Below are 24756 nucleotides of genomic sequence, written 5' to 3'. Positions count from 1 at the left end.
TAAGGATTGTTTCCCAGAGCCATTGTCTAATACCGGTTTAAAGTGCCAGACAATTCTGGAACTTTCCATTGTGTGATTTTACTATATAGATAAACCCTTTCTTAAGCTTTTTTTTTTTTTTTTTTTTTTTTTTTTTTTTTTTTAAGATGGGTAGAAAATCCAAATCGATCTCAGGCCAATTTCATATAATTTACTTACAAATATTAATGTTTTATCAACTAAAAATAAGGGTTACTGGTAATGAACCCAAACTTAGATTTCTTCCGGAAAAAAAAAAAAATCAGTCTGTGTTTTTACTTAAAATTAAAGAAAAATCACCACCTAGGCCAACAAATATCTTATTAGATTTCTAACATTTTAATAGAGGTACTGAAAAGGTAATAATAGTGTTTTGGGCTGTCGTTGGGAGAAAGCCATTAAATTTTAAGAGGAAATTATTTGTTTTTGAAGATTTATCGTGTAGTTGAACTGATAAATAAAATGCTGTTTCAGATTGGAACACATTGGCACTAGGCACATTCAGTCTTCTTCAGAAAACGACAGCAAGTCCTCTTTACGGTTCTTTTCCCTTATCCTCACCGTGGAAATGAGAATCCCTCCTTGTGTATGTTGATGAGACCAGCTGACTAATGTAGGTCATGGCCTGGTGGCCACCCCCACCCCCCAATCCATTCTGGACCCGTCTTTCTTAACTTATTATATGATTTCACTTGGTTTCACTCAGCAATACACGGTTACAGAAATATTTAAAATAAATCTCGATATTGAAAACTTTGCTATCGCTGTGTGGTGGGTCTAAACCAAAGCTGAGCAGGGGGAAATAGCTCAGTGCAGGGGCTACTGCTTAAGGGTGAATTAAATTTCCAGAAGGTAAAAACTTGGAAGAAGACCAAAGTCACAACCACGCAGGGTGCATGTTTGGGACCTGTGGAGCTCATCCACAGCCAGGCCAGCCTAATCTGCAAACTCCAGGCTAGTGAAAGGCCCTCCCCCCAAACCCCACAACCCCTCTAGTGGGTAAATCAATAATCAATAACAATTAAAACTCCCAATATTAATGGTGCCCGAGGAAGAATGACACCCAAACTTATCTTCTGTCCTTCATACACAAATGTACACATGTGCAACCACACACACACACACACACACACACGTACATGCACACGCTCATGCACACAAAAGCTCTTTTCTAGCCTAAGGAAATGAAAGGGCAGCCTTTTACTGTTATCAAAATCTTTATTAGAAGGAAAAAACCAAATATACAATGAGCAACAACAAATTGCATTGAATATTAACCATTCTAGCTATCAAAGTTATTTAGACCATATATTTCAGTGTTCCTGCATAGCAGAGACACAGTGACTACATAACCCACACCGCCATGGGCTCAAGAGAGCCCAAACCACCAGGCGTGGGGCGGGAGGGGGGGTGAGCCCACACCGCAAGGCGCTGGTGGGAACTTTTTGGTATAAAAGTACCTAAAGTGATCTTCTTACAAACAGATCATTGATTAACAACAGTAAGTTACAATGGATTGCCTCACTCACCTCAACCGTGGGACTGACTTGCTCTGAGTTGGTAAACCCAGTCAGTTCCCCAATTAAGCAATCCTTATAAAAATTATTTAAAACTGAATCAAAACAGTTCCTGTTTCTGTTGGCCCAAAAAAAACAAAAAAAGCCCAACAGGTAAATAAGTCGTTTCATATAAAATGTTAGCAGAATGACATGTACAGAACAGGCTCTCACGGAAGAGTCATGTGTAAGGGAGCTTTTCCAGCACAGGGAGCACCTGTCGCCACCCTCCGAGGGGGAAGTTTCCCTGTGTAACTCCCACAAGACACCCTTTCCAGGATGGGTAAGACACAAGTAGTGTAGATGCGGGCCTACTTTATTTTTAAAGAACTACTGTAGAAAACATTATACTTTAAAAAGTCTTCTAGTAAGAACAAAGACAAACCCAACAACTATTCTCTCGGGTTGTTTTGCTTGCGTGTGTAGCACACACGTTGGTGAATATCCACGAGGTGCAAGGGGAATTGTTCGTGTCTCACAATGTGCTCCTCTGGTGTCCAGGATTGTCAGAAGTAGTGAGATGGCCAGAGGCATCCACAAGATGGAAAAACAAAAAAGCAAGCAAACAAACAAAAGACAGAACAAAACAAACAGGAAGACTTTTCGTCACTCAACAGTGCAGGGTTTAAATTCTTCAGACACGGTCTCTACACTTGCCCACGGGAAGTGCTGACCAGCCAGGAAGGCACTTGTGAGAGGACAGAGTGGTAAGGGCTGGACAGCTGACTGGTAGCTCTCACAGGAAGCATTCTCTACTGAGACACGCAAATGCCGCAGAAGCCGAGGCGGGTGGTCCACTTAACGGATGACTACCAAACAGGAGTGGGTAAGGGCCTTAAAAACGTTTATCTTGTTTTAATTATCAATTTTCCCTGCAGAAGCCTTTTAGCTGTCATCTCAAAAAAAAAAAAAAATACATTAGGAGCTACTGATTTAAATCATGTGTCCCTCATTAAGTTAACACTAAAAAGAATATGAATGTATTCAATACATTTTTCAAAACATCCAAGCCACTTTATGTAAAAAAACAAAAAAACAAAACAGCAACAAAAAATTACAAACCCAAAGATCTTAGTATAAAAATGTTGCATGTTAGTAACAATCCCCTTGCAACTTCTGATGGCTTCACAGATTACATCGTGGGCTTTGGTAAGAGATGCAAACGAATGCAAGCAGCAGCCAGGCCTTGGATAGGAATGTCCCCAACCAAAGCACCGGGGCAGGAGTGTTGGACGGACACAGCGGAGCAGGCGGGGTAAACAGGCGCAGGATGCCCAGCTGGCTCTCCTACTGCTTCTTATGCTTGCTTGGCTCCATCAAAAGTTTCTTTAGGGTCGTAGTCACGAAATAGGGTCTGGAAGGAGAGCCTTCGTTTCTTTCTAAGTCTTCCACTAGGAGGGAGGAGGGCAGAAGTCAATAGCACACAAAGCGGTGGGAGGAGCAGCATCGCCACCTGCTGCCCACTCGCTGCACAGCAACGCCAAACTTCGCTTGACGGACACCGTCAGCATCATTGTAAACAGCTATGGAAGACAATCAGCCCTTGTTAATACAGCGGTAGGATATCATCTAATCCTGTGTCCCAGGTCGGCTCTGGAGACAGTTCAAGCCTTCCCACGGAACGACTGAGGAAATAACATTTACTCTCCACACAAACTTACTTCCTAAATTACAACATCCCTTTCCAAATTGCCTTTGTTTTGCCAATGACAATTTAGATCGCAAAACCTTGACAAAATGGTCTTTATGTGTAATCTCAAACACTTCCTTGGACAGTTCTGAAAATATTGCTCTGCGTTTTAAAAACTTTTAGTTGCTGTGTAAGAAAATGGCTTCTAAAATTCTTCTAAAAAGAAAACAATCGCTTTTACGCTATACCTTTTAATTACAGAAGTAATACACAGAGACTATTTTTTTTTTCTGAGCAGGAATAAACCATAACACAGCAAAATGACAGCTACTTTCTTACATCTGATCCACAGCTAATTTTGTGTGTAGCCGAGTCAACTAAATGGTTTTTATCACAATCCAGCGAGTGGCCCACATTCAATCATAAGGTCCTGGGTACGGCGGACACTAGTAGATGCCACATTCTTAAACGTCTTTGTTGAGGTTCTTGCATGGTTGAAAACAAAACACTACCAAAACTCAAGGAAAAGGTAAGCGATGGCTTTTCCCTACCCTATCAAGGAGAGAATGAAGAAGGCTCTTTGCCAAGGGACATTTGGGGCTGTGACTTCAATAAAGCATGCCAAGAACAAGCTGCTGGCTGTCATGTGGACCGACACATTGAAAACCTTCATAAAACTGTTCTAGATCTAGGATCACACAGTGCAGGACAGGTAAATAAATTAGCATTTATATTAACTTACAACTCAAGGATATGCTCCAGACTCTCAAATGTGAGGGCCGTCTTGATATCCACACACTCCATCATTAATATATAGACAGTCTGATATGCGTTTAGCATCAAAACCAAGGGGGCACTGATTAATCCCGTGCTCTTTGGAGGGGCTTTTTATAACTAGCCACCTCCAAACACAGGGAAGAAGGAACAGGCAAGGTGCATGGGTCCAGTTCACACTTTTCTACACCACGTGAGGTTTAGGCATGGCCACAATAATAAGCCAGCTTCCTCCTCTCTAAGCCCCGGGGTTGTGTGGGGGTGGGGGGAGGTTTTCCAATGTGAAGCCAGGAAAACATCCGGCGTGGTACCCGATAGAAGGCCACTAGTCTATTTCCCTAGAGTGAAGTCTGAAGGGACCCATCTGCTTTCTTCCTTCACTGAAAGCTGAACTCAAGCACTCTGCAGAGAGAAGTCACGAAGATGAAGACACAGGCATGTGCCCAAGGCAAGGGGAGTTCCACGTGCCTTCTACATGCTTGGAACGAGGAACTCAGGCTAAAGGCCAGAGAAGAGCAAGGTGGCAGCCATTTCCGCTCTGTTCAGAATGTTCTCGGAGTGGCCAAAGGTTCACAGTAATGGGAACGGTATTTCCAAACCTAGATTTGAGCCTCAGTTCACTGAAACAGATGGACCATGAGGGCCTCAGGTTCACTTCCCCTGGAGCAGTACAAGCTTCATGGGACATGGGACCCACACTTTACGTGCCTGTCACGGACTAACTTGCCCACCTGAAAGAGGCTTTCTAGGGAACCAGGGTTACAAGGTGAATCACAGTTTTAAAAAGAGCCGTTCACCGGCTCAAACAGTAACTATGGACATAGCACCATATTTACAAACTTAGTACCATTCGCTGGTCAACTACAACTCAATGTTTTTATGGCTAATTGATCATACATTTATAGTCTTGCTAAGAAAAAACTGCCTGAATATAATATCCTTTACAAATAACACTTATAAAAACGAAAGGCTAGCAAAGTTATAAAAGTTATTAAAACATTGTCAGCAACAGGTTTTTGCAGTTGGGACCACAGTCTATAAAGTAAATTAGGCCACCGTCAAACGCCCGATCCGTCAGCTGGTACCAATTGTGACCTTTTCAGAGACAGCATGGGACTTGCACACTGTTCCGAAGCAATCAGCCTAAGTCACAAGACTCCTGCTGGGAGCTTTTCTACTCTCTCTGCCTCTGGGGAATTGGACGCTTCTTGGTCAGAATCCTGTGCAGGCTGGGAGTTACAAAGTAAGGTTTCTCTGGGGACCCGTCATTTCTCTCCAGATCTTCACCTGTGTATCAGCAGCCAAGGCAGGGCACAGGCGGGGGCCGCCGCAGAACAAGGACCCAGAATTTTACGGATTGGAGAGATGAACAGGGAGAGACCAGAGAAATCAGTGTTAGCATGTCAAACACAAGGTGAGCAGATGCAAAGCTGGGGATGGAGAAAGCGGCACCTGGCCTCTGCCTGAAGCACAGTCCCTGTGTCCCTCAAACGCGCCCAGGGGCCCTGGGGCTTTATCTGTGGTTACCACGGTTATTAGGAAGCTCTTCCCGTGGTTCCTAAGTATTACTTTATAACTCTAACTTCATTTCAGAAAGTGACAAACGCCACACATCACCAACTCCATGGAAAATGGAAAGATTTAATTTCATACATAGCTCAGGACTTTACTTTTGCGGTAAGATCTTGCTTGCTGTGTAGCCCAGGCTGGCCAGGAACTGGCCGCCCTCTTGATGTCATCTCCCATCATGGGGGCTAATGGCTAAACTATTTTAGTTACTTGTGTGGGGAGCATGTATGTGGGTGCACACATGGAAACTGGAAGTCAACCTCCTTGGGTATCATTTATTCCTCAGGAGCTGTCTGCCTTCCTTTCTGAGGTGAATCTGCTCACAGGCCTGGGGCTGGCCAATCAGACCAGGCTGGCTGGCTGGTAAGCAACAAGGACCCCACTGTTCTGCCTCTCCAGCGCTGGGACCACAAGAAAACACCATGATGCCCAACTTTTTACATGGGTTCTGGAGACTGAACATGCTTCTGTGGCAAGCATACTACTGACAGAGCCATTTCCTTAGCCCTAAAGTCATTAAAATTATTTTATTGGTGTGTGTGTGTGCATGAGTGTGTGTGTGAGTATGTGAGTGTGTGTGAGTATTTGAGTGTATGTGTATGTGTATGTATGTGTGTATATGTGTGTATGCATGAGTGTGTATGTGAGTGTGTGTGCATGTGTGTATGCGTGTGTGTATGTATGTATATGTGTGTGTGAGTGTGTGTGTATATGTGTCTGTATGTTTGTGTGTGTGTATGTATGTGTGTATATGTGTGTGTGTATGTGTCTGTATGTTTGCCTGTGAGTGTGTGTGAGTGTGTGTGTGTGTGTGGAGAGGGGTATGTGCACATGACTGCAGTTGTCCAGAGGCCAGAGGTGTCTGGTTCCCCTGGAGATGTAGTTATAGGAGTGTATAAATCACCCTTCATGGGAGCTGGGTGTCATTGAAAATCTAAGTCCAATCTCCTGCAAGAGTGTATGTTCCTAACCATCAACCCAGCCCCGTTTTCCTTAGTTTTGTATTCTAATTGTGTTCATTTATTTATGCATATGGGCATGCATGTGTATGTGCCTATATTCATGGACCACATGTGTGATTCATGTGTGATGACGAGAGGACAACCTGCAGGAAGCAGTTCTCTCTTTCCACCACGGAAGTGGTGGCTTGAAGAGGCATTGCCCCCCGCCAACTCATGTGCTTGCATGCTTGGCCCACAGGGAGTGGCACTATTTGGAGGTGTGTCACTGTGGAGGTGGGTGTGAGGTCTCATATGCTCAAGCTAACCAGTGTGGGAGGCAGTCCCCTCCTACTGTCTGTGTCTCAGGGTCTAGATCTCTCGGCTCCTTCTCCAGCACCATGTCTGCCTGCATGCTGCCATGCCCCACGGTGATGAGAGCAGACTGAACCTCTGAAACCGGAAGCCAGCCCCAGTTAGATGTTTTCTTTTATAAGAATTGCCATGGCCACAGTGTCTCTTCACAGCAACAGAGACTCTAACTAAGACAGTGGGGTCTTGAGCTCAGGTCATCAAACTTGGTAGAAAGTAAATCCACCAGATAGCTATCTTTTCAGGTTTCTTTTTCCATTTTCTTAAATAAATCCTAGGCAAAGATTACATTCCCCAGGTCCATGTAAGCCACACAGGATATCTAGGATTACACTTCCCTGGTCCACGTAAGCTAAAAGTGCATAAAGCTTTCAGATTTCTTTGTTTGCTGAAAGCTGATTTTAAAATGCCTAGAAAAACACCGAGCCATGTTATTTTCTAGATTTTCCCCTTCAGCAATTATCTTCCATCCAGATCTGCCGCCAGTCTTCGACAACAGACTTCCTCAGGAAGTAAGTCTCCTCTGCTTGCCTCTCTGAAGACCCCGCATGACGAAGTCGTTACCTCTCAGGCCCAGCGTGGCTACTGGGTTCTGGTCTCTCTCTTGCTGACCCCGCCTCCCCCTGGTTTGCTAGGGATGTGAGGAGGGAAGCATCTCAGGGTAACGCAGACTTCCTGGGATGCTTTGGGTCAGGGGCTGATAGAAAGCATCCATTCTGTGTGTGTAGGTGGCACATACCCTCCAGGGCATGGTGTTGGTGACAATACTACAGGGCAGGCTTTTAATGCTTACTCTGCTCCAAGCCAAGCTTGTCTACTCATAATGGTTCACTGCATGTGCCGACACCATGTCTCTTTGAAACCTTTGCATCTCGACTTTACAAGAGTCCGTAACCATGAGCTCTCATTTAAATCCTACAGTAAAATAGGGATAGAGCTTAGAGTAATTTCCTAGACAGACAAGGGCTTTGATTCAATCTGTAGAACCACACCACCATGACCATCTCCATCACCACCACCACCATCCTTCTCTAGCTCACTCTCTCTCTCCTTTTCCTCTCTCTCTCTCTTTCTCCCATCCCCTAAAACAGAAACGAAAAGTATCTACAGATAATGTACCCTTCCAAATACATGCTGCTTTACACTTGAGGTCAAGTAACAGTAACTCTCCAAGCCAGGTAGCCAACTGAGTTTTACATTCCCTTCTTTCAGCTTTCCATGACCACACACACTGTATACTTACAGAAGCAGATGAAAATGGTTTCAATACACATCGAATAGACACTGAAGAACCCATGAGCAATCAGGTAGGATCCAAGCACAAGAGTCTGTGAACAGACAGAGAAGAGGACCAGCACATTACTGATGTCACTCAGAACAATAATAACGCAACTGTAAGTTGAAGGCAGGACAAGGAGGCTGATGGGAGAGGTCATTCTGTATATGTCTCTCATACTGGTTAATGAGTAAAGCACTGTTGGCCAATAGGAAAGCAAGATAGGCGGGACTAGGAGACAAGGAGGAAAGAGGAAGTAGTAAGGAGGAGTCAAGATGGAGAGTCAGGAGAAAGCAGTATGCCGGCCAGCTCCCTGGTAAGAGAAATACATAGATCAGCAGAAATGGGTTAATAATTAAGGCAGAGCTAGCCGATAAGAAACAAGTAACTGGGCCAACAGCATTGTATCAAATAGAGTCTCTGTGTGTTATTTGGGGCTGGCGTGGCGGCAGGACAAGACCAGACTGGCGGCGGGCAGAAAAACCATACTCGTTACAGGAGGCAATAGAGGACTCTGTACTGGGGACATCTGCAATGAAGACACCTTTGATTTTATGATAACATGTCCCGAGACAAAAAAAAAAAAAAAAAAAAAGTACCTACCCAAAGAGCGTCAGCTGTGGCAGGAAGAGTCTAAGGGGTTAAGAGCATATACCTGAGTCCCCAAAGCCTCAAAGTCACTCAGCCCCGCTGTGCCTCTGCTCTGATGCTGGGGAAGAGAAGCGTTTATTCCACACAGACTAGGAGAGCTAACTCATAACTAGATCCAGCTCCTGCCTGCTTGTCTATCCGTTTGTCTCCGGTGACTGGGAATGTCAGCTACAGAGAACACTAAGGCACTTCTCTGCATAGACATCCGTTCCCTTTGGGGAACTACTTCATCCAAGTCAGGGCCCCATCTGAGTTGCTGCCATGATTCACAAGACCGGCTTCTTTTCCTGAAGATCATGATATCGTTATTATGTCTGGGGACACAGCAGTAGGAGCATTGTGGGCTGGCTTCTGTTGCCTTGCCCAGCCCCCCTTATGTCCTTACGAATGTAACTCATGGACGAGCAGCCAGCAAACCTTCTGCATGCCAGCTTATCAGCAGGGCAGTCCTTTCCAAGGAACCGGACATCAAGAGCTGGAGACACAGATTAAGACCAATGACATTTGCCTTTGCTGTCTGTTTCCTTTTGCATTTACGCTCCCATCTCTTCATAAATCACGACGTCACTGATGCTAAGCATCCTTAGACTGAACTGTCCCCCAGCCAGCATTCTTACACTAAAACTACAATCCCCCGTGTGACAGAACTGAAGAGAAAGGCTATGGGAAGAGCTATGGGAAACACGGAGGTCACAGTGGTAACACCTTTATATGGGGACCGTGCCCATCCATAAAGAGACTTGGCTTTCTCTCCAGCATGTGGTGTGAACAACCAACCTCTGCTCAACTGGCATCTCCAAGCTTTTCAAATTGTGACAAATACAATCCTATTGTCAAAGCCACTCATCCTATGTTGCTTTAGTTAGTGTTCCCAAGTGTCTAAGTCACCAATGCTTACCAGGAAAGGTACCCAGTAGTAATTTAAAGTTGTTGGTCCTTCTACAATCCTTTGCAGTCTCTCTGTGAAGAGTAGGAAGGCCAGGAGACCTACGTTGGAAAAGTGGAACACGGATGTCATACACTGAGATTTTTGTCCATGTCATACATGGAGACTTTTGTAGCACAGCACTTTCCGAGCTCCTGACAGCTTTGAATCCATGTTATCATTGTTACTCACCTACAATCCCAGAGACTAGGATTTTCCCCAGGAGTAACACAAAGTGCGTGACTTCATCGGTCACCGCAACTCTGGGAATCAAGAGGAAATAAGAACGTGCAATCAGTTCAGTGTTTGGTGCACTCTGTGCTTGATGAATGCACGAGGTAGAGAGACTCACGGGCTCACTTTCCCATGCATTTGGTGAAATTTTGTCAAGTTCAAATGCAAGAAATTAGCATGGAAGCCAGACACAGGCTCTTATTTCTAATGAGGCCCACAGAAAGAGTCACTGTGGGACCCCAGGGTAATGGACAATGGGGGTGTCTGGTTCTGTCTCACTTCCTAAGGTGATGGGCCAGCTGGAACCCATCTTAGATGGAAACCATTTTGTTGTAATATCAGAACAAGTCCATTTCTATTTACTGTAAAACTCAAGTTGGCCTGGAATTTGACATGCTCCCAACACCCTCAAAAGATAAACTGTTCTGCCAAATAACTTTGAAATATTAAGCCAAGTTCCTACATAACCTAAATTCCTCTGGAAATCCTCCAACCCTTGAAAAGCCGTAGCCCTGCAGACATTTTGGACTATATAAACCCCACCTTCTCCCGTGTTTGGTGCTATTTTTCTCAAGCCCCTCTTTAGGGAGCTAGCCTTGTCTGACAGAAAATAAAGGTCCCTTAACTTGGGTACAGGTTTTCACAGTCATTTGGTGGAATTAACGAGGGGACTCTGGATCCTGAGCACAGTGACTGTGTTCTCTGACTCTGAACACCCATTTCCCAACGTTTTTGAGAGGTGGAACCTGGCATCAAGGAGATGCTAATGTAAGTCACCTGGAAAACTTCTTAGGCGGAAAGGATAATAAAAATTAAACATGTAGCCACCTAGGTAGAAGAAGGGAACTAAAACTTTGAGATATGAACAGAAATGAATGTTGAGTGTAACGTTGGAATGTAAAATGAAATGTAAAAGAATTAACATTTTTTTTTAATCTATCAAGCTAAAAGGTAACATCCATGTCTGATAAGGCCAGCAACACTTGGGGTAACCATAAGCAAAGGGTGTCAGGTCAAGTCTCACCAGATTGTGTTCAGACTGATTACTTACTTCAGAATGTTCCTCATGAGCAGATTGAAGGCTTCCTTTGTCGATGCACAGAAGTTTTTACCATATAATGCGATCTGGAGATGATGGACGCTCTTGTTAGCAGTGCAGACCAACAGCCCCTGGGACCACCTTCCACACTAATAACCCTGACCTCTTTCTAACATTAGGGTTTTGGGATGCCTAGGAGCTCTCTGTCCTTGACACTAAGGGGCTTGCCAAGTGTGTATGCAGAGGCAGGCCTTTTCCTCAAGTCTCAGATGAGGGGTTCTAGCTTTGAATCATGCGGCTGTAGTGGGTGCTAAGTGGATTGAATATTGTCATCACATAAAAAGTTACTCCTAAGGAAAGCCAATCCTTTCTACAATGAGGATTTACTGACTAAAGGGCGCAGCACACTCTCTCTCTGTAGATACATTGATTCTTCGATTCCTGTCTACATGAATCCCACCTCCAGTCCCTCCCCATGTGATGAATCGCAAGCACTGTCAGACGGCAGCTTCTGCATTTTGAGGGAGCTTTTTTTCCTGTCTACTATGTAAACACAATTCTTTAGAGGGTTCCACGTTCTCACAGGAAATGAGTTAGAGATCTGCCCAAGTGTTAGCACTGCTTACTCTGCTTAAACCAAGGTTCATTGAAATGACTAGTCCCTTCATTAGAATTACGTAAATCCCTGTTAGGAAGCAGTTTCTTCCCTGAAGGGACTAGGAGCAACAGCTTCCCTCTTACATGATTATCAGATACACAGCAGCATTTCAATCTACCACACTCCTGCTTTTATAATTTTAAAATCTAATTACATTTATGTGTGCGTGCGTATGTGTGCACGCGTGTGCACACAAGTGGGTGGTGTGTATATTTGTGTAAGTATGTGTACTATGTGTAAGTATGTGTACATGTGTGTATGTGTACATGTGTATGTGTACATGTGTATATGTGGGTGTGTATGTGTACATGTGTATGTGTACATGCGTGTATGTGTGTATACGTGTGTGTGTATGGGTATGTATGTATACATCTGTATGTGTACGTGTGTGTATGTGTGTTTGTGTGTATATGTGTATGTGTGTGTATACATGTGTGTATGTGTGTACATGTGTATGTGTGTGTTTGTGTGTATATGTGTGTATGTGTGTATATGCATATATGTGTGTATGCATGTGTATACATGTGTATGTGTATATATGTGTATGTGTGTATGTGTGTATACATGTGTACACGTATGTATACGTGTGTGTGTGTGTGTGTGTGTGTGTGTGTGTGTGCTTACCCCACAGCTTGACAGTGGAAGTCATTGCAGGATCTGGTTCTCGCCTTCCACCCTGTGGGACCTAGGGTTGGCTTGGCTGGTCAGGTTTGGGAGCAAACACCTTTACCCTCAAAGCCATTTCTGGCCCCATAGCACACTTGGAAAATTTCAACACAAATATTTCCTCTTAAACGAGGTATCAAAGGTACTAACGTCTCAGAAGAGTGTATCCCTGACTCCTGTGTGTGAGCCGCACACTCACACATCACAGGAAGAGATACTAGAAAGCCCTCTGGGCTCTGGGGTAGACATGGGTCAACTGGGTAAAGCAGGGCACCACTTACCATGATATAGGCATTTCTGTTTAAGAACTTCACCATCTTCTCCAAACACCAGAAACAGCACCGTAGGCAGCGCTGCAGGAACTTGGAAACTCTGTTCTGTGCCTCTGTGGGAGGGGCATTTAAGTCCATTAGCAGCTCTCAACCTTCAGACCCAAAATGATGACATTAGAAATGGGCTTTACTACGTCTTTAGGATGTATATCTAATTGGCATTTTAGCTATTCTTCCGTCTACAATTTGGTGGCCTTAGCACATTTACAATGCTGTAAAATAATTTCACTATCCATCTTCATAAGCTCTCGTCAAATCAAATCAAATCAAAATAAATGCCCAATCAAACGTCACCCTTGTGACTTCCAGCCTCTGCACCGGAACGGCACAATTCGCAGCCTGTTTGTTGTGGTTGCTCTGATGGCCATGCTAACAGGTGTGAAGGGGCTTCCAAAGGTGTTGGTCTTGTGCGTCCCTGTATGATGTCACTTTCGGTCACAGCTGAGTGCTCTTGTCTCTGTGACACGTCCTCTCTGCTCCTCGGGCCACCTTTGAACTCTATTGCTTGCTATCGAGCGACAGGAGCCCTTGCATGTGTTTGGGACACCAGTCTGCTCTCCGTCGTGTTATTTGCGACTACTTTCCTCCACTATGTGGCTTGTCTCTTTACTCTGTAGTTCCTTTGACGCACAAGTGGTTTTGACTTTCACGAAGTCCAATTTACTTTTTCTCTCTTTGTGCTTTTGGTGTGAAATCAAGGAATTGCCATCAAATCCAATGACATAAAGATTTCTTTTTATGTTTTTCCCCCCTAAAAGCATTATAGAATTATCCCATGTGTTTAGACCTTTGATGTGTTTTGGGTTAATTTTGTATTTACTGTAACTGTGGGTCCAACTTCGTGCATTTACATTTGTCTACTCCTATCTTCTTTTATCACCATTAAGCTGACTGGTCTTTCCCAATCAAAGAGTTTTAAATGTGAGAATTTATGTGTGGGGGTCCACGTGCTATCCCGGGAATATGTTCACTTGATCGCCAAACCATCCTCTTATGATGATGCTGTCATTTCATCTTAAATCAGGAAATTCAGTCAGGAAATGTGAGTACGCCAACTTTTTCTCCACTTGGTTATCTTATATGACACAGCATGAGCAGAGCCTGTGTGTGTGTGTGTGGAGTCCATGTGCTGTGTATGGAATGATGCACCATGAGCAGAGCCTGTGTGTGTGTGGAGTCCATGTGCTGTGTATGGAATGACACAGTATGAACAGTCTCTCTCTGTGTAGACTGCATGGTGTGAACAGAGCCCGTGTATGCAGACTCCATGTGCTTTGTATGGAGAGTGATGTCAGGGATGACTTAAGCCTGGAAAGTGTGGGACTGCACGTGGAACCTCTTTTCTATGTGCTCCTCCACAGTGATAGGTTAAGGCAGAATTCTTCAGTTCCTCTGGGATTTGCTTCTCCTGGATTCCACAAGACGAGCCGAGAGGTCACCAGACACTCTCCCTTCCCCCCGGCTCTCCCATCCCTCCTCTTGGTACCCAGCCCTTAGCAAGCTCCGAGCTGTTTCAAAGTATATTCAAATCCCTACCACCTCCATGTTTCCACCCTGATCCACAGGAGGCACCAGGTCACCTGCCCCCTCCACCCCCCGCCATCACGGAGGTGTATGATCAAGTCAGCAAGCTTACTTTTCAGTCGCCTGTCCAGGTACTCTGCGATCACTTTAAACACCTGAACTGAAGCAAGGATCAAAGATCCAAAGGCCAGAGACCCCGTGTGGTATCTAGGAGAGACAAAGCAGAAGGGAAGGCCGAGGGTTGCTCTGCGTGTACGGGTACCTCTTGAACAGTCTTATGAGTAAAAGGGGTCAGCAGAAATGAAGGGCTTTCTAAAACTCTCTTATTAAATTGATGGAGCTTTCCACACGAAGTCTGAAGCCAGTCATCTGTCTTGTCTCTATAACCCATAATAGGGTCTCTTAGAAGAGGACTTGGCCTGATCAATGGGGATACAATTCCTTTGGTGTCTGACTCTATTCCCTCTCATCTCTGGTAACCTATGGGATTTAGGACACTGGCCTGGGCAAGGGATTGCAAAGCTGGCTGTGCAGCTACTGGCAATGGGCATCTATGAATCGCAAATCATATTTTCAACTTGTTAGTACTTTGCAACTTGAACTGGCTAGGCAAAAGGAAAGAGCAGAGCACAAACTGTAAACGAAGGAAGGGGTACGGAGCTCAGTGTTGGACTTACCGCACTGCTCGTCCAAATGCGGTGAAAAGGGGGTACCTGGGGATGTCCTCGGGTTTTCTCAAGGCCCAGTAGTAAGACGCGAAGGCACCAGCCAGGGCGCACTGACCCAATGCAATGACAAAGTTTATAAGCCAGAGGAAGGCAAAGAGGTTGTAGATCTGGAAGGTCACCATGTAATTGTGATACTCACTCCTTCCACCATAGGAAACGAAGTTACATGACGCGCCGGGGCAGACATTGGGAATGTTAGTTCTAGGAAAAATCTGCACTCGGAAGAAAATATGAGAACGAGGTGTTGAATGTGGGTCTTATCTTTTCTTGTGGCCCAACTAGACATTCTGCCTTTTTTTTTTTTTTTTTTTTTTTTTTTTTTTTTTCATTACTTTCGGTTGTTTCTTCTCTGACATATTGATAGAGTTCTTTAATAAGTTTCAGAAAGGGCTTATTCTCACATGTGCATACATCTCTCTTACATTTGCTCATGGGGTCATCGCCACACTGCCTTCCTGAGTTTGCTACAGGCGGGTGAGCTCTGTTCTGCCTGCTACGTTCAATGCTTCCCGATGACACCTCCCTTTCTCTCCGCACCGATTTCTCCTGAATCAGCCTCATGATTGTGCTATGGCAGGATTCTTTCACTCACCTCTGGGTCACAAATTTCGTCTTCATGTATACATTCCCCCTCTGGGACCATGACTTTGAATATTGGTACCCCTGATGTAGCCAAGAAACTGAGCACACTTGATTAAGGATAAACTATTTACTGTTAAGTTAAAGACAAACGGACAAGGAAACCATAATCTGCAGGTAGTGGTGAAATCAGCTTTGAACGTCTTCTTCCCATGCTTTGACTGTCATCCTCTAGGAGGCTGATACTGGCGCATCATGGGTCAGCGGCCCTGAGAGGCCCTGAGAAACCAGTGGGGTATGGAGGACACGTCTTAGCTTATTGCCAAGACTGTGCATCAGAAGAGAATGGACCTCTGTGGCCCCTTTGGGGAGGGATTTAAATTTGATTGACTGATTTCAAGGCTTAGAACCTAATGCAGTTACTTCTTTAGGTTGTTCCTCAACTTAACAGGGATGAAAACCCCCGGACACGAGCTCTGGTCCCAAACAGCAAGGTAGACCCTAAAGATAAAGAAATCTGTTATCGGGAAATGGGAAGAGGGTCGGGCAAGGGAAGTGCACGTATGAGCAACGTGCAGTCACATATAGACAGAAGAGTCTTAATGAAATCTATTATTTTCCACACCAAGGGTCAGTTGCCAAAGGATACACAGCTGTCACAGCCCAGTAGGAAATGCAGATTGACAGCAAGATGAAAGTTAAAATCGGGTAGATTAACGTGCTGGGGATGTAGCCGATGGCTCTGAAATGAAGGAAAAGGAATCTGGATCAAATCTGTGCTTTCTCAATAAGTAAATGTCCATCCATGCGGAAGTAGACGCGAGACTTTAATAGTAGTAATCGCCACCGATGCTTCCCTCCAGTGATGTTTGCAGCACGTGCTGAGCTGGCTTTGATGTTCACTCTCATATTCACTTTAGGGTGGGTGTTTCCCAGTGCTGTGTTTGCCTCCTGCACAGACTCCCAGCCCCCCTTCCCTTCTGAGTGGCCAGCAAGGTCCTGTGATTTCTTCCCTGCAGCACTGGCCTCTGCCGCAGGCTCCGTGTGGGGAGCCTCCTTCTCTAAGATGCAGCTCACCCCACCCTAACTAAGTGTCAGATAGGCCATCCTCCTCTACCCTCACACCCACCGCTCCCGGGGAAGAGATGACTGTTTCCACCTCCCACAACATCGGAGGGACTTTTTAAGTAGGTGTCACCTCTAGGACATTTCCCCAGATGACAGTCCGAAAAGATGTCACAAGCAGCTTTTAAGTAGTTGCTTTTCAATGTCTCCAGAGTGAACACATTCCTGTTTGGTATTGTCCAGGAGAAATACCAAAGAAACCTCGCCACGCCAAAAGCACCTGCACACATGCCCTTGTTGGCCTGTCTCACTGCAGAGCTCCGCTGTCCTTCCTCTCTGCACACTCTGGATTTGAACTTTACGCTGAACACTTTAATTCCAGCTCTTACTTCCACACATTCTATCAGCCTGTCACAGTGATGCTGGCCCTTCAACACCACACACACACACACACACACACCACAGACACACACACACCGCAGACACATCACATACACCACATGGACACACATGCATACACATGTAGACATATACAGACACACACACACACCACACAGACAATACAGCACATGTGTACACATGCATACACACACACAAAACATGCATACACACGCATACACATACACACACACACCACATGCACACACACTCACACATACTCATACTGCACACACTCACAAACCACACACACACAAACACACATCTCACTCACACACTCACCTGCACAATAAAGGTTGTAACAAGTGAGTTAGGTTACAGTGAACTCCACAAGAACGTACCATGTAAGAAACAAATCCAGACAATCAGTAGTTTCCAGGGATAATGATAGGGCCTCATTTATTGTAAGGGGGGGAAGTTTAACCAACAGCTTGTTGGCTATCTAAACCACTGGCTTTGGGTGGCACTATTATTATAATAATATGGCAATTTGGTTAAATTAGTCCTTAAAGATAATTAAAAATAATTCAGTCCTTGGAGGTTAGCAACTTTGTTTCCACTGCTCCAAGCAGAGGGTCTGTGGCTTCCTGTGAGTGTTTTCCCTGCTCCTCATTCGCAACCGACATCACAGATTATCTCAAGTGACCTTTTGGAATAGTCTGGAAAACCATAGGTATTATTGAATTTTATAAAAGATGGTTTATTTTGCAACGCTTTTTAAAATAAGAGTGGCCCTGGGTATTAAGTGCGCCTGAATTAGGTGTTTTACATACAGAATGTATAGTCAGGCACTCAAGAATCAGCGCTTTGTCAAACAGGAAAACATATCATGCACACGCAATGCAGAGCGCACAATTGATACCATGGAATTACAGTGATTCGCAGTCCTGCAAATTCTCTCAGTCAGTAATATCAACACACAAGCCACCGCAAAATAATGTAACCCATGGTGCAGCCAGCTCCATGCAGTACTCCATTACGTACATGCTCAAGTGTGTGTACGGGACTAGATAGTTTGCATTGTGGTTTGGGAGGCAAAGTACTGGTTAGAGGTGGCCTTCACTGTCCAACAAGTGGCAACATCTGGACTTGAATAGGTGTTCTGAATGTCCTTCAGCTTCTCCCTTAGAAAGTCCTGGTGGTGGGCAGTGCAGGGAAGACGCTCACTTCGTGAAGGGCGTGCTGTGCAGCATGATGGCCCAAGTTATCTCCCAACACCCACTTAAAAAGCTGGCGTGGCATGGCGGCCCACACCTCTACTCCCAAGTGGGAAGGGGGTGGAGAGGGGTGCAGGAGCTTGCTAGCAAAATAAGTCTAGGGAGACAGTGAGGTCCAGATTCAGGGACATTCAGTCTCAAAACTAACGTGGAGCCATGTCAACTTCTGCCACCACACTAGTGTGGACACATGTCCACACACCCCCATGCACACACAAACATATGTGCACTCTTTCTCTCTCTCTCTCTCTCACATACACACGGGTGCACACATGCACCAGCACACACATGTCATGCACACACATACATGAGTGCACACACACACTCTCATGCTTACATATGCATGCACACACACACACTCATGCTTATATATGCATGCACACACAAGCATGCATACACACTCACACACGCACATACACACACGCACACACACACACACACACACACACACACACCACAGAGTTCCTGATATCTACCATGTCTGAGGCCTTACTTGCTTTTTTCCTTCAGTAGGATGATGCCCACTCAGATGCGCCTCCTGAGGAATGACACATGTACACCACGCGCACAATGCTCCCACACATGTACACACACACATATGCATGCACACGCACTCATACGTGCACACACACACGGCCTGACATCTGCTGTAAGCACTTACTTGCTCCCTTCCTTCAGCAGGGTGATGGCAATTCGAATCCGACTCCTGAGGAAGATCAGCACGATGATGATGATGGCTTCAATGACGCACAAGATGATCACTGAACAAGAAAATACATCAGTCTGAAGTACACGCCACACCAGAATCAAGCTTGGGACTGAGTTTATCCGACCATTTCTGCTAATCCTGATACTTCATGTCCTAATCAGTGTTTTCCTCCACCAAAATGCTAGTCTTGGAAACCCATTTTTCAACCCCTCCAAGAAGTGCTGGGAACACAGACTGGAGCCATGAATTGTTGGAGCCATGAACTGGCTCCATTTCACCCATGGAGACATCTCTCGTGCATCACAGATCTGGAAAGAGGCATGGAAGAGGGAAGGGAGGAAGGCCGCCTTTGCTGCTGAGGAAGGAACTACCAGAGAAGACAGTTTGTAAGGTGACCACACTGCCCGCTGTGGTGTCTGGCTCTCCATGCTTGTTGACTGACTGGGCAGAGAACTCACTGATGTTCTGTGTGACACTTCCCACAGCAGAAGCTATTAACAGAATGAAGGTGTAAATCCAGCTAAGCATGGACAGTAACATCTTAGAACCAAAACGAAGGGACACGGCTCGATTGGTAGAGCGCTTGCCTAGCAAGCCTGGCGCTCCAGGCTTGACCCCCAACACCATGTAAACTGGGAATAGGACAGAGGACACCAAGTGGAGGCGGAGGGTCATGGCTGTTCTAAACTCAGAAGCACGGAGGCCTCAGAAAACAAAACCACAATGCAAAATGAGAATCCAGTTTAGTGTCGAATTGAGATGTATAACTCTTGTGATTAAAAAAAATCCTTGAAGTCAAACACTATTGTTATATCTCCCCCCCCCCCATTCTAACACACACCTTTGAGTTACAATGGTGTTAGAAAGTGCCAACAAGCCCTTGATGTTTTCAGTGACTATCCAGTGATTGTAAGAGGCAGTCAAGCTGTAGAGATCTAAGAGGCAGAGAGTGTGGGATCCTAAGATTGAGAAAAGTTGGCACTGCTGTAAATGTATTAAGGAAACTCCTAGGCAGGCTGGACGCCACACCCTTGATTGCTGGGCAGCTGTTCTGTTCTAGGTGGACATTTTCAGGGGCAGAACATTCACTGCCTCCCACTGCCATCACAATCCTAGTTTACACTACACTTCGGGGAACATCTGTAGAAATCCGGTAACCCAAGCCATGGGAGGGACCCGATAATGAATCTTTGTGCATCCCTGTCTTCTCTGGTTAAACAACGCCGTTGCTTTTATAGGGATATCTTACTCCCTTAAAACGCTAATTTGAGCCCGCAACTGTGGAGCGTACTCATCTTCCAAAGTCATTTTCCTTGAACAAACCTAAGAAAATGAGATCATCAAAATTATTCTATGTTCTGAAATTCTGTATTCTGTATCAAAATCATTCTACATTCTGCAGTTTCGTTGTCAAAGAGTATTGTGTGCTAGACTTACACATTCATACAATGGTATGGAAATGGCTACATTGGAGAAACCTGACTTTCCTTTGAATTCACTCTCGTCTCTGCTTTTGAGTAAGAACACACAGCAGAAACATGCTTGATGTAAGTCAGGCACTGTAACAGAAGAGCAGATGCAGGCCTAGGGCTGAGACTTACCCAGGGTCAGAAGTGGAGCTAACTGCAAAAGCTGAAACTGAGCTATTGCCTATCGCAGCCCAGGGCTGATAAAATGGTCATTTGTAGATTTGTAAGTCTACTTGCTTCCAGGGTTTTTCTGAAGCCCTAACCCTTAACATGTATGTCCCGTCTTCCTGGTACCTCAAATTTTTCCCAACACAGTCAGGTATCAATCGATCTATCAATCTGACAGATGGGGACCTGAGGCCCATTCCAGAAGAGGCTGGTGTTGCCAGGCTTTTAAACATGTTAAAATGTTTAGAAGGTTCTGTAGCTTCCTAAAGGCAAGTGTTAATTTTCCAGTGCCAGGCACGGACTGACCATCTCCATGGCCTTTTTATGAGTGACTCTTCAAAGGCCGCCATCCAAGAGTGGCCAGCATGGGCATGTGTGTCTAGGCTCTGTCCCAGAGCGGCCTTAATGTGAATCCTGGGCAGCAGTGGTCTCCTTTGGAAAGGACCAGCAATGATTGTATGTGGATGCCCGAGACTGGGGGAGTCACCCAAATTCAGGGAAGGTGAAGGAAATGCAATTCCAGACTTTCCTAGGTAAAAAGAAAGTGACCACACCCATAGTTAAAAATAATGAGAACAAAGGCCGTCTTTGAGATGATCCTACTTTAGAAATTACTGGCAACCTTAAATAGCTCAATGCTCTCAGTTATTTCTCACAACTCCTACAATAAATAGTTTGAGTTTTTTCTATGAAAGTAAAATAAGTGTCTTCTTTCTTTTAAAGCAAGTTCACAAAAATCAGCCATTTCCTTACTTCTCAGATTAACATCAATCGAGTCCCCGTAGTCAAACCATTTTAAACTAAAGGGTTCTGCTGAAGCAGCGTTATCTTAGGCTGCACAATAAGCTCACAACCTTCCAGTTTGCAGCTTGTGGACATTCACAGTCATCGAGGAGAGACCGATGTATCCAGCGGGACGCACCAAACTCAAGCTTCCTCTTGGACAAACAAGGTTTCTCTCTCTGTGACCATCTTAACAAACCCGTCTCTTAAAATCTACTCACACATTGAGAACCACGTCTCTTTCAAGCGAAAGAGCATTCTGATGCTGGACTGAACCCCAATGTCGTCTATCATGATGGCTGACTGCGGTCTCTGCTCAAGGCCACTGTATGCCAGGTAACAGTACCATATTCCTGGAAAGGACGAGAAAAGAATCAACATCCAGTGTCATTTTCTGGAGTACGAGTCACGTGCTTATCACATCTACCTACATAAAAATGACAGATGTGGCCATGTCTACAAAACTAGAGCCATGTTTGGCCGCGATAGTGTAACAGGGTGCTACTCTGGCTGACAGAAATGCTTTCTGAATTTATGTGGCTTTCAATGCTCTCCTGGTGTGTATCAACCTTAACATCCACCAACAGGACTGTCTTTTTAAAACGCTACAGTACATTTTTCCTGAAGGGAAATGTGCTAGTACCCCCTTATTTATACTCAAACTTATTATTTGCTGGTTTATTTGTCTTGTTACTTCTATGAATCTTGAATCTCGAGAGTACTTTAATAGATGCATTCGAGTTTAGAATTTTGTTTTGGTGAGTTAGGCTGGTTCTGCTCCTAACGGCTTTATTTCAAGTTCTATTTTGTCCGATATTATTTTAGTTACCATAGATTTCTTTTTGTAACTGCTAGTTTTTAAAATCAACTCTTCCGCTTTTAACTGTTGTCTTATACACTCTGTAAAGTTTGTAAGTAACATACGGTTCCAAGTTGCATGTGCATATTTTAATCTTATGTTTCTGTTCTGCATTTAGTTACTTATATTCTTCTAGCCATTTATTTTCATAACACTGAGTAATCAAGTTCAAAGAGACTATTTAACGTAACGGCCTAGGTCATTTGGCGATCATCTCCATTTTCTGGTTATTTGTTCAATATCTTAGTTACATGCATTTTAACTTAAAAAAAAAAAAGTATCTTTTTTTTTTTTTTTTTTTTTTGAGACAGGTTTCTCCATGTAGTCCTGGCTGTCCTGGGACTCACTCTGTAGACCAGGCTGGCCTCACAAACTCAGAGATCCACCTGCCTCTGCCCCCTGAGTGCTGGTATTAAAGGTATGTGCGATCACTGCCCATCTCAAGTTCACTTCATTTTGCCTACTGTTTGCCAATTAATTTCCTTTGCTGGCTGTCATTAGCGAGTCTCACATTATAATGAGGAATCATTTTCCTTTCCTCTCTCCGCTGGGGCCATCAGGAAACACATCTGGTTACACATACAGCTGTGTTCAATGCTGCGTCCTTGGCAAGGGCTCACTGCATTCTGACACATGGACAGTAGCCTCCCAACCTATGTGATTGTTTCTGTCCTTGTCTAACTTAACACGGGGACCACAATTATCGTCATGTCCCATCTCTCCTCTGCTCAGAACCATGCACAGCCTGTCTGCTTCACTCCAGGAGAATGTGTGGCTCTGATGGGCTGTGAATTCTATGACCGCACATCCTCCCACTCTCCCCTTTTCGCAGGATGCCCGCCTACTCAGCCTCCTAACCATTCCTTCCGCATGTGGTTTCCCCAGGCCGTTGCTGGAGTTGCGCCCATGACTACAACTCTCCCTTGTTACCACTTCATAACCATATTGTTTCCTCCAGGGGTTCTCACATCTGTCTTCTCACAAAGACCCACCTTGGCGCTGGGGGGTGTAGCTCAGTGTAGAGGGCTCGCCAGACAACAACAGCAGCCGCAACAATGACGCTAACCCTATCTCTCCTGACAGTAGTGTCCACTCCTCAGCCTGCATCACATGCTGCGTCCACCTGACATACTTCATGCTTTTCCCTATAGCAACCAGCACCTTCAAATACACAGCATACTTCACTACAAGCTTGAAAACAGTGAAGACCTTCAGTTACATGTTACGTGTCCAGCACAATGTGTGTCATAATTACTCAACTGGTATTTGATGAAATATGCATAAATGAACATCTCCCTGGTCCTTATTCTTTCTCTGTCTTATCCACACAGCAGTATTTTTGTTTAAATAATTCTCCAAGATTCACTAATTTCAGTCCATTGTTTCTCTATTTTGGCATTTAATGTACCTAATTGTGTGTGTGTGTGTTTGTGTGTGTGTGTGTGTGTGTGTGTGTGTGTGTTCATGCATGTGCCATATCACATGTGTGGAGATATCGAAGGCGTTGTGGAGATTATTCTCTCCTATGCCTCCATGTAGGGTCCAGGGATAGAACTCAGCTCGCCAGGCTTGCAGAGCAAGTGTTTATCACGGAGCCATGCCACAATGCTTTGATTTCATTTTTAATCTCACTTTTTTTTTTTTTTTAACTTGGAAAATTCCATTTGGTTCATTTCCACCCAGGCATCTCTGTTACTGTCTTAGTTTTGTGATTTCATCCTTCACTCATTAAACACTTTATACATATCTATTTTTGCATTTTCTACAACTGGATTTATTGCACATTTCAATTTGACATTGATAGTTCCTGTCCATATCCATATCTGACTCCTTCCTGTGATGTTGATGTTGAGTTGAGGGCACTTTTGTAAACTGAGGGTGATTCCTTCTGTAAAGGATTGGCATTTGCCCTGGTAGCGGCCCAAGTGCACTGCCAAACACAGGCAGCATCTGGGTCTCTTTCGGGATCCCAGGTCGGCCACGGTCATGAGAATGTACTGCCTTTCACCGTCTGTTCATCTTGGTGAGAATCTTCCATTATTACACACACACACACACACACACACACACACACTCTCTCTCTCTCTCTCTCTAGACTGTTAATCCACTCAATGTGACACACCCACATTATTCTATGCTTTTGTAAATTTGGCACTATCAATAAGATGTTTGCTTTCTTTTTTCATCACTGTAAATAACCAGTTGTCCAAAATAGCCAGAGGCCAGTCATGTCCAGTTACATCTGCATACAGTTTTCAACCTAAATGGACGTTTTCTCGCTGTGAATGGCTTTGAGCTTAATTGCCATTCACTTATTGCTGGGTTAGCACTGCCTCGGGAGTCAATAGGCAGCCGAGACTGATGGCTTTATTTGTGCTTCGTAGACATTGTCCGTCTCTCCCTTTGCAGTCGAGGCTGTTACAGCCAATCTGAGCTCTCTTGTCGCTTAAGAGAAAGTCGGTGAAATCAATGGCAGACTCCATCGCCCTTCCTGCAGTGATGGGAAGGAGACACTGGACCATAACCTGGACTCTCCGGTGGAAATCACACAAAAAACTAGGGAGTTCCCAGGCTCCTCC

At 44.7% G+C, this 24756-nt stretch overlaps 1 protein-coding gene across 1 annotated transcript in view; it reads right to left on the bottom strand.

Annotated features, from left to right (window-relative positions):
- Positions 1-2861: 2861 nt before the first annotated feature.
- Positions 2862-24756, bottom strand: part of Slc44a5 (solute carrier family 44 member 5) — a 75035-nt gene continuing 53140 nt past the window's right edge. The window contains exons 11-22 of the mRNA XM_051195914.1: positions 21540-21671; positions 18851-18950; positions 16119-16211; positions 15483-15570; positions 14840-15102; positions 14275-14369; positions 12588-12691; positions 10995-11068; positions 9902-9972; positions 9683-9771; positions 8101-8185; positions 2862-2965 (exon numbers count right to left, since the gene is read on the bottom strand). Of these exons, the coding sequence (XP_051051871.1) occupies positions 2862-2965; positions 8101-8185; positions 9683-9771; positions 9902-9972; positions 10995-11068; positions 12588-12691; positions 14275-14369; positions 14840-15102; positions 15483-15570; positions 16119-16211; positions 18851-18950; positions 21540-21671 (1298 nt within the window). The remainder of the gene's footprint in view (positions 2966-8100; positions 8186-9682; positions 9772-9901; positions 9973-10994; positions 11069-12587; positions 12692-14274; positions 14370-14839; positions 15103-15482; positions 15571-16118; positions 16212-18850; positions 18951-21539; positions 21672-24756) is intronic.

This window comes from Phodopus roborovskii, unplaced genomic scaffold (genome assembly GCF_943737965.1).
Source record: "Phodopus roborovskii unplaced genomic scaffold, PHOROB, whole genome shotgun sequence".
Taxonomy (NCBI): Eukaryota; Metazoa; Chordata; class Mammalia; order Rodentia; family Cricetidae; genus Phodopus; species Phodopus roborovskii.
This window is presented reverse-complemented; position numbering and strand designations above follow the sequence as displayed.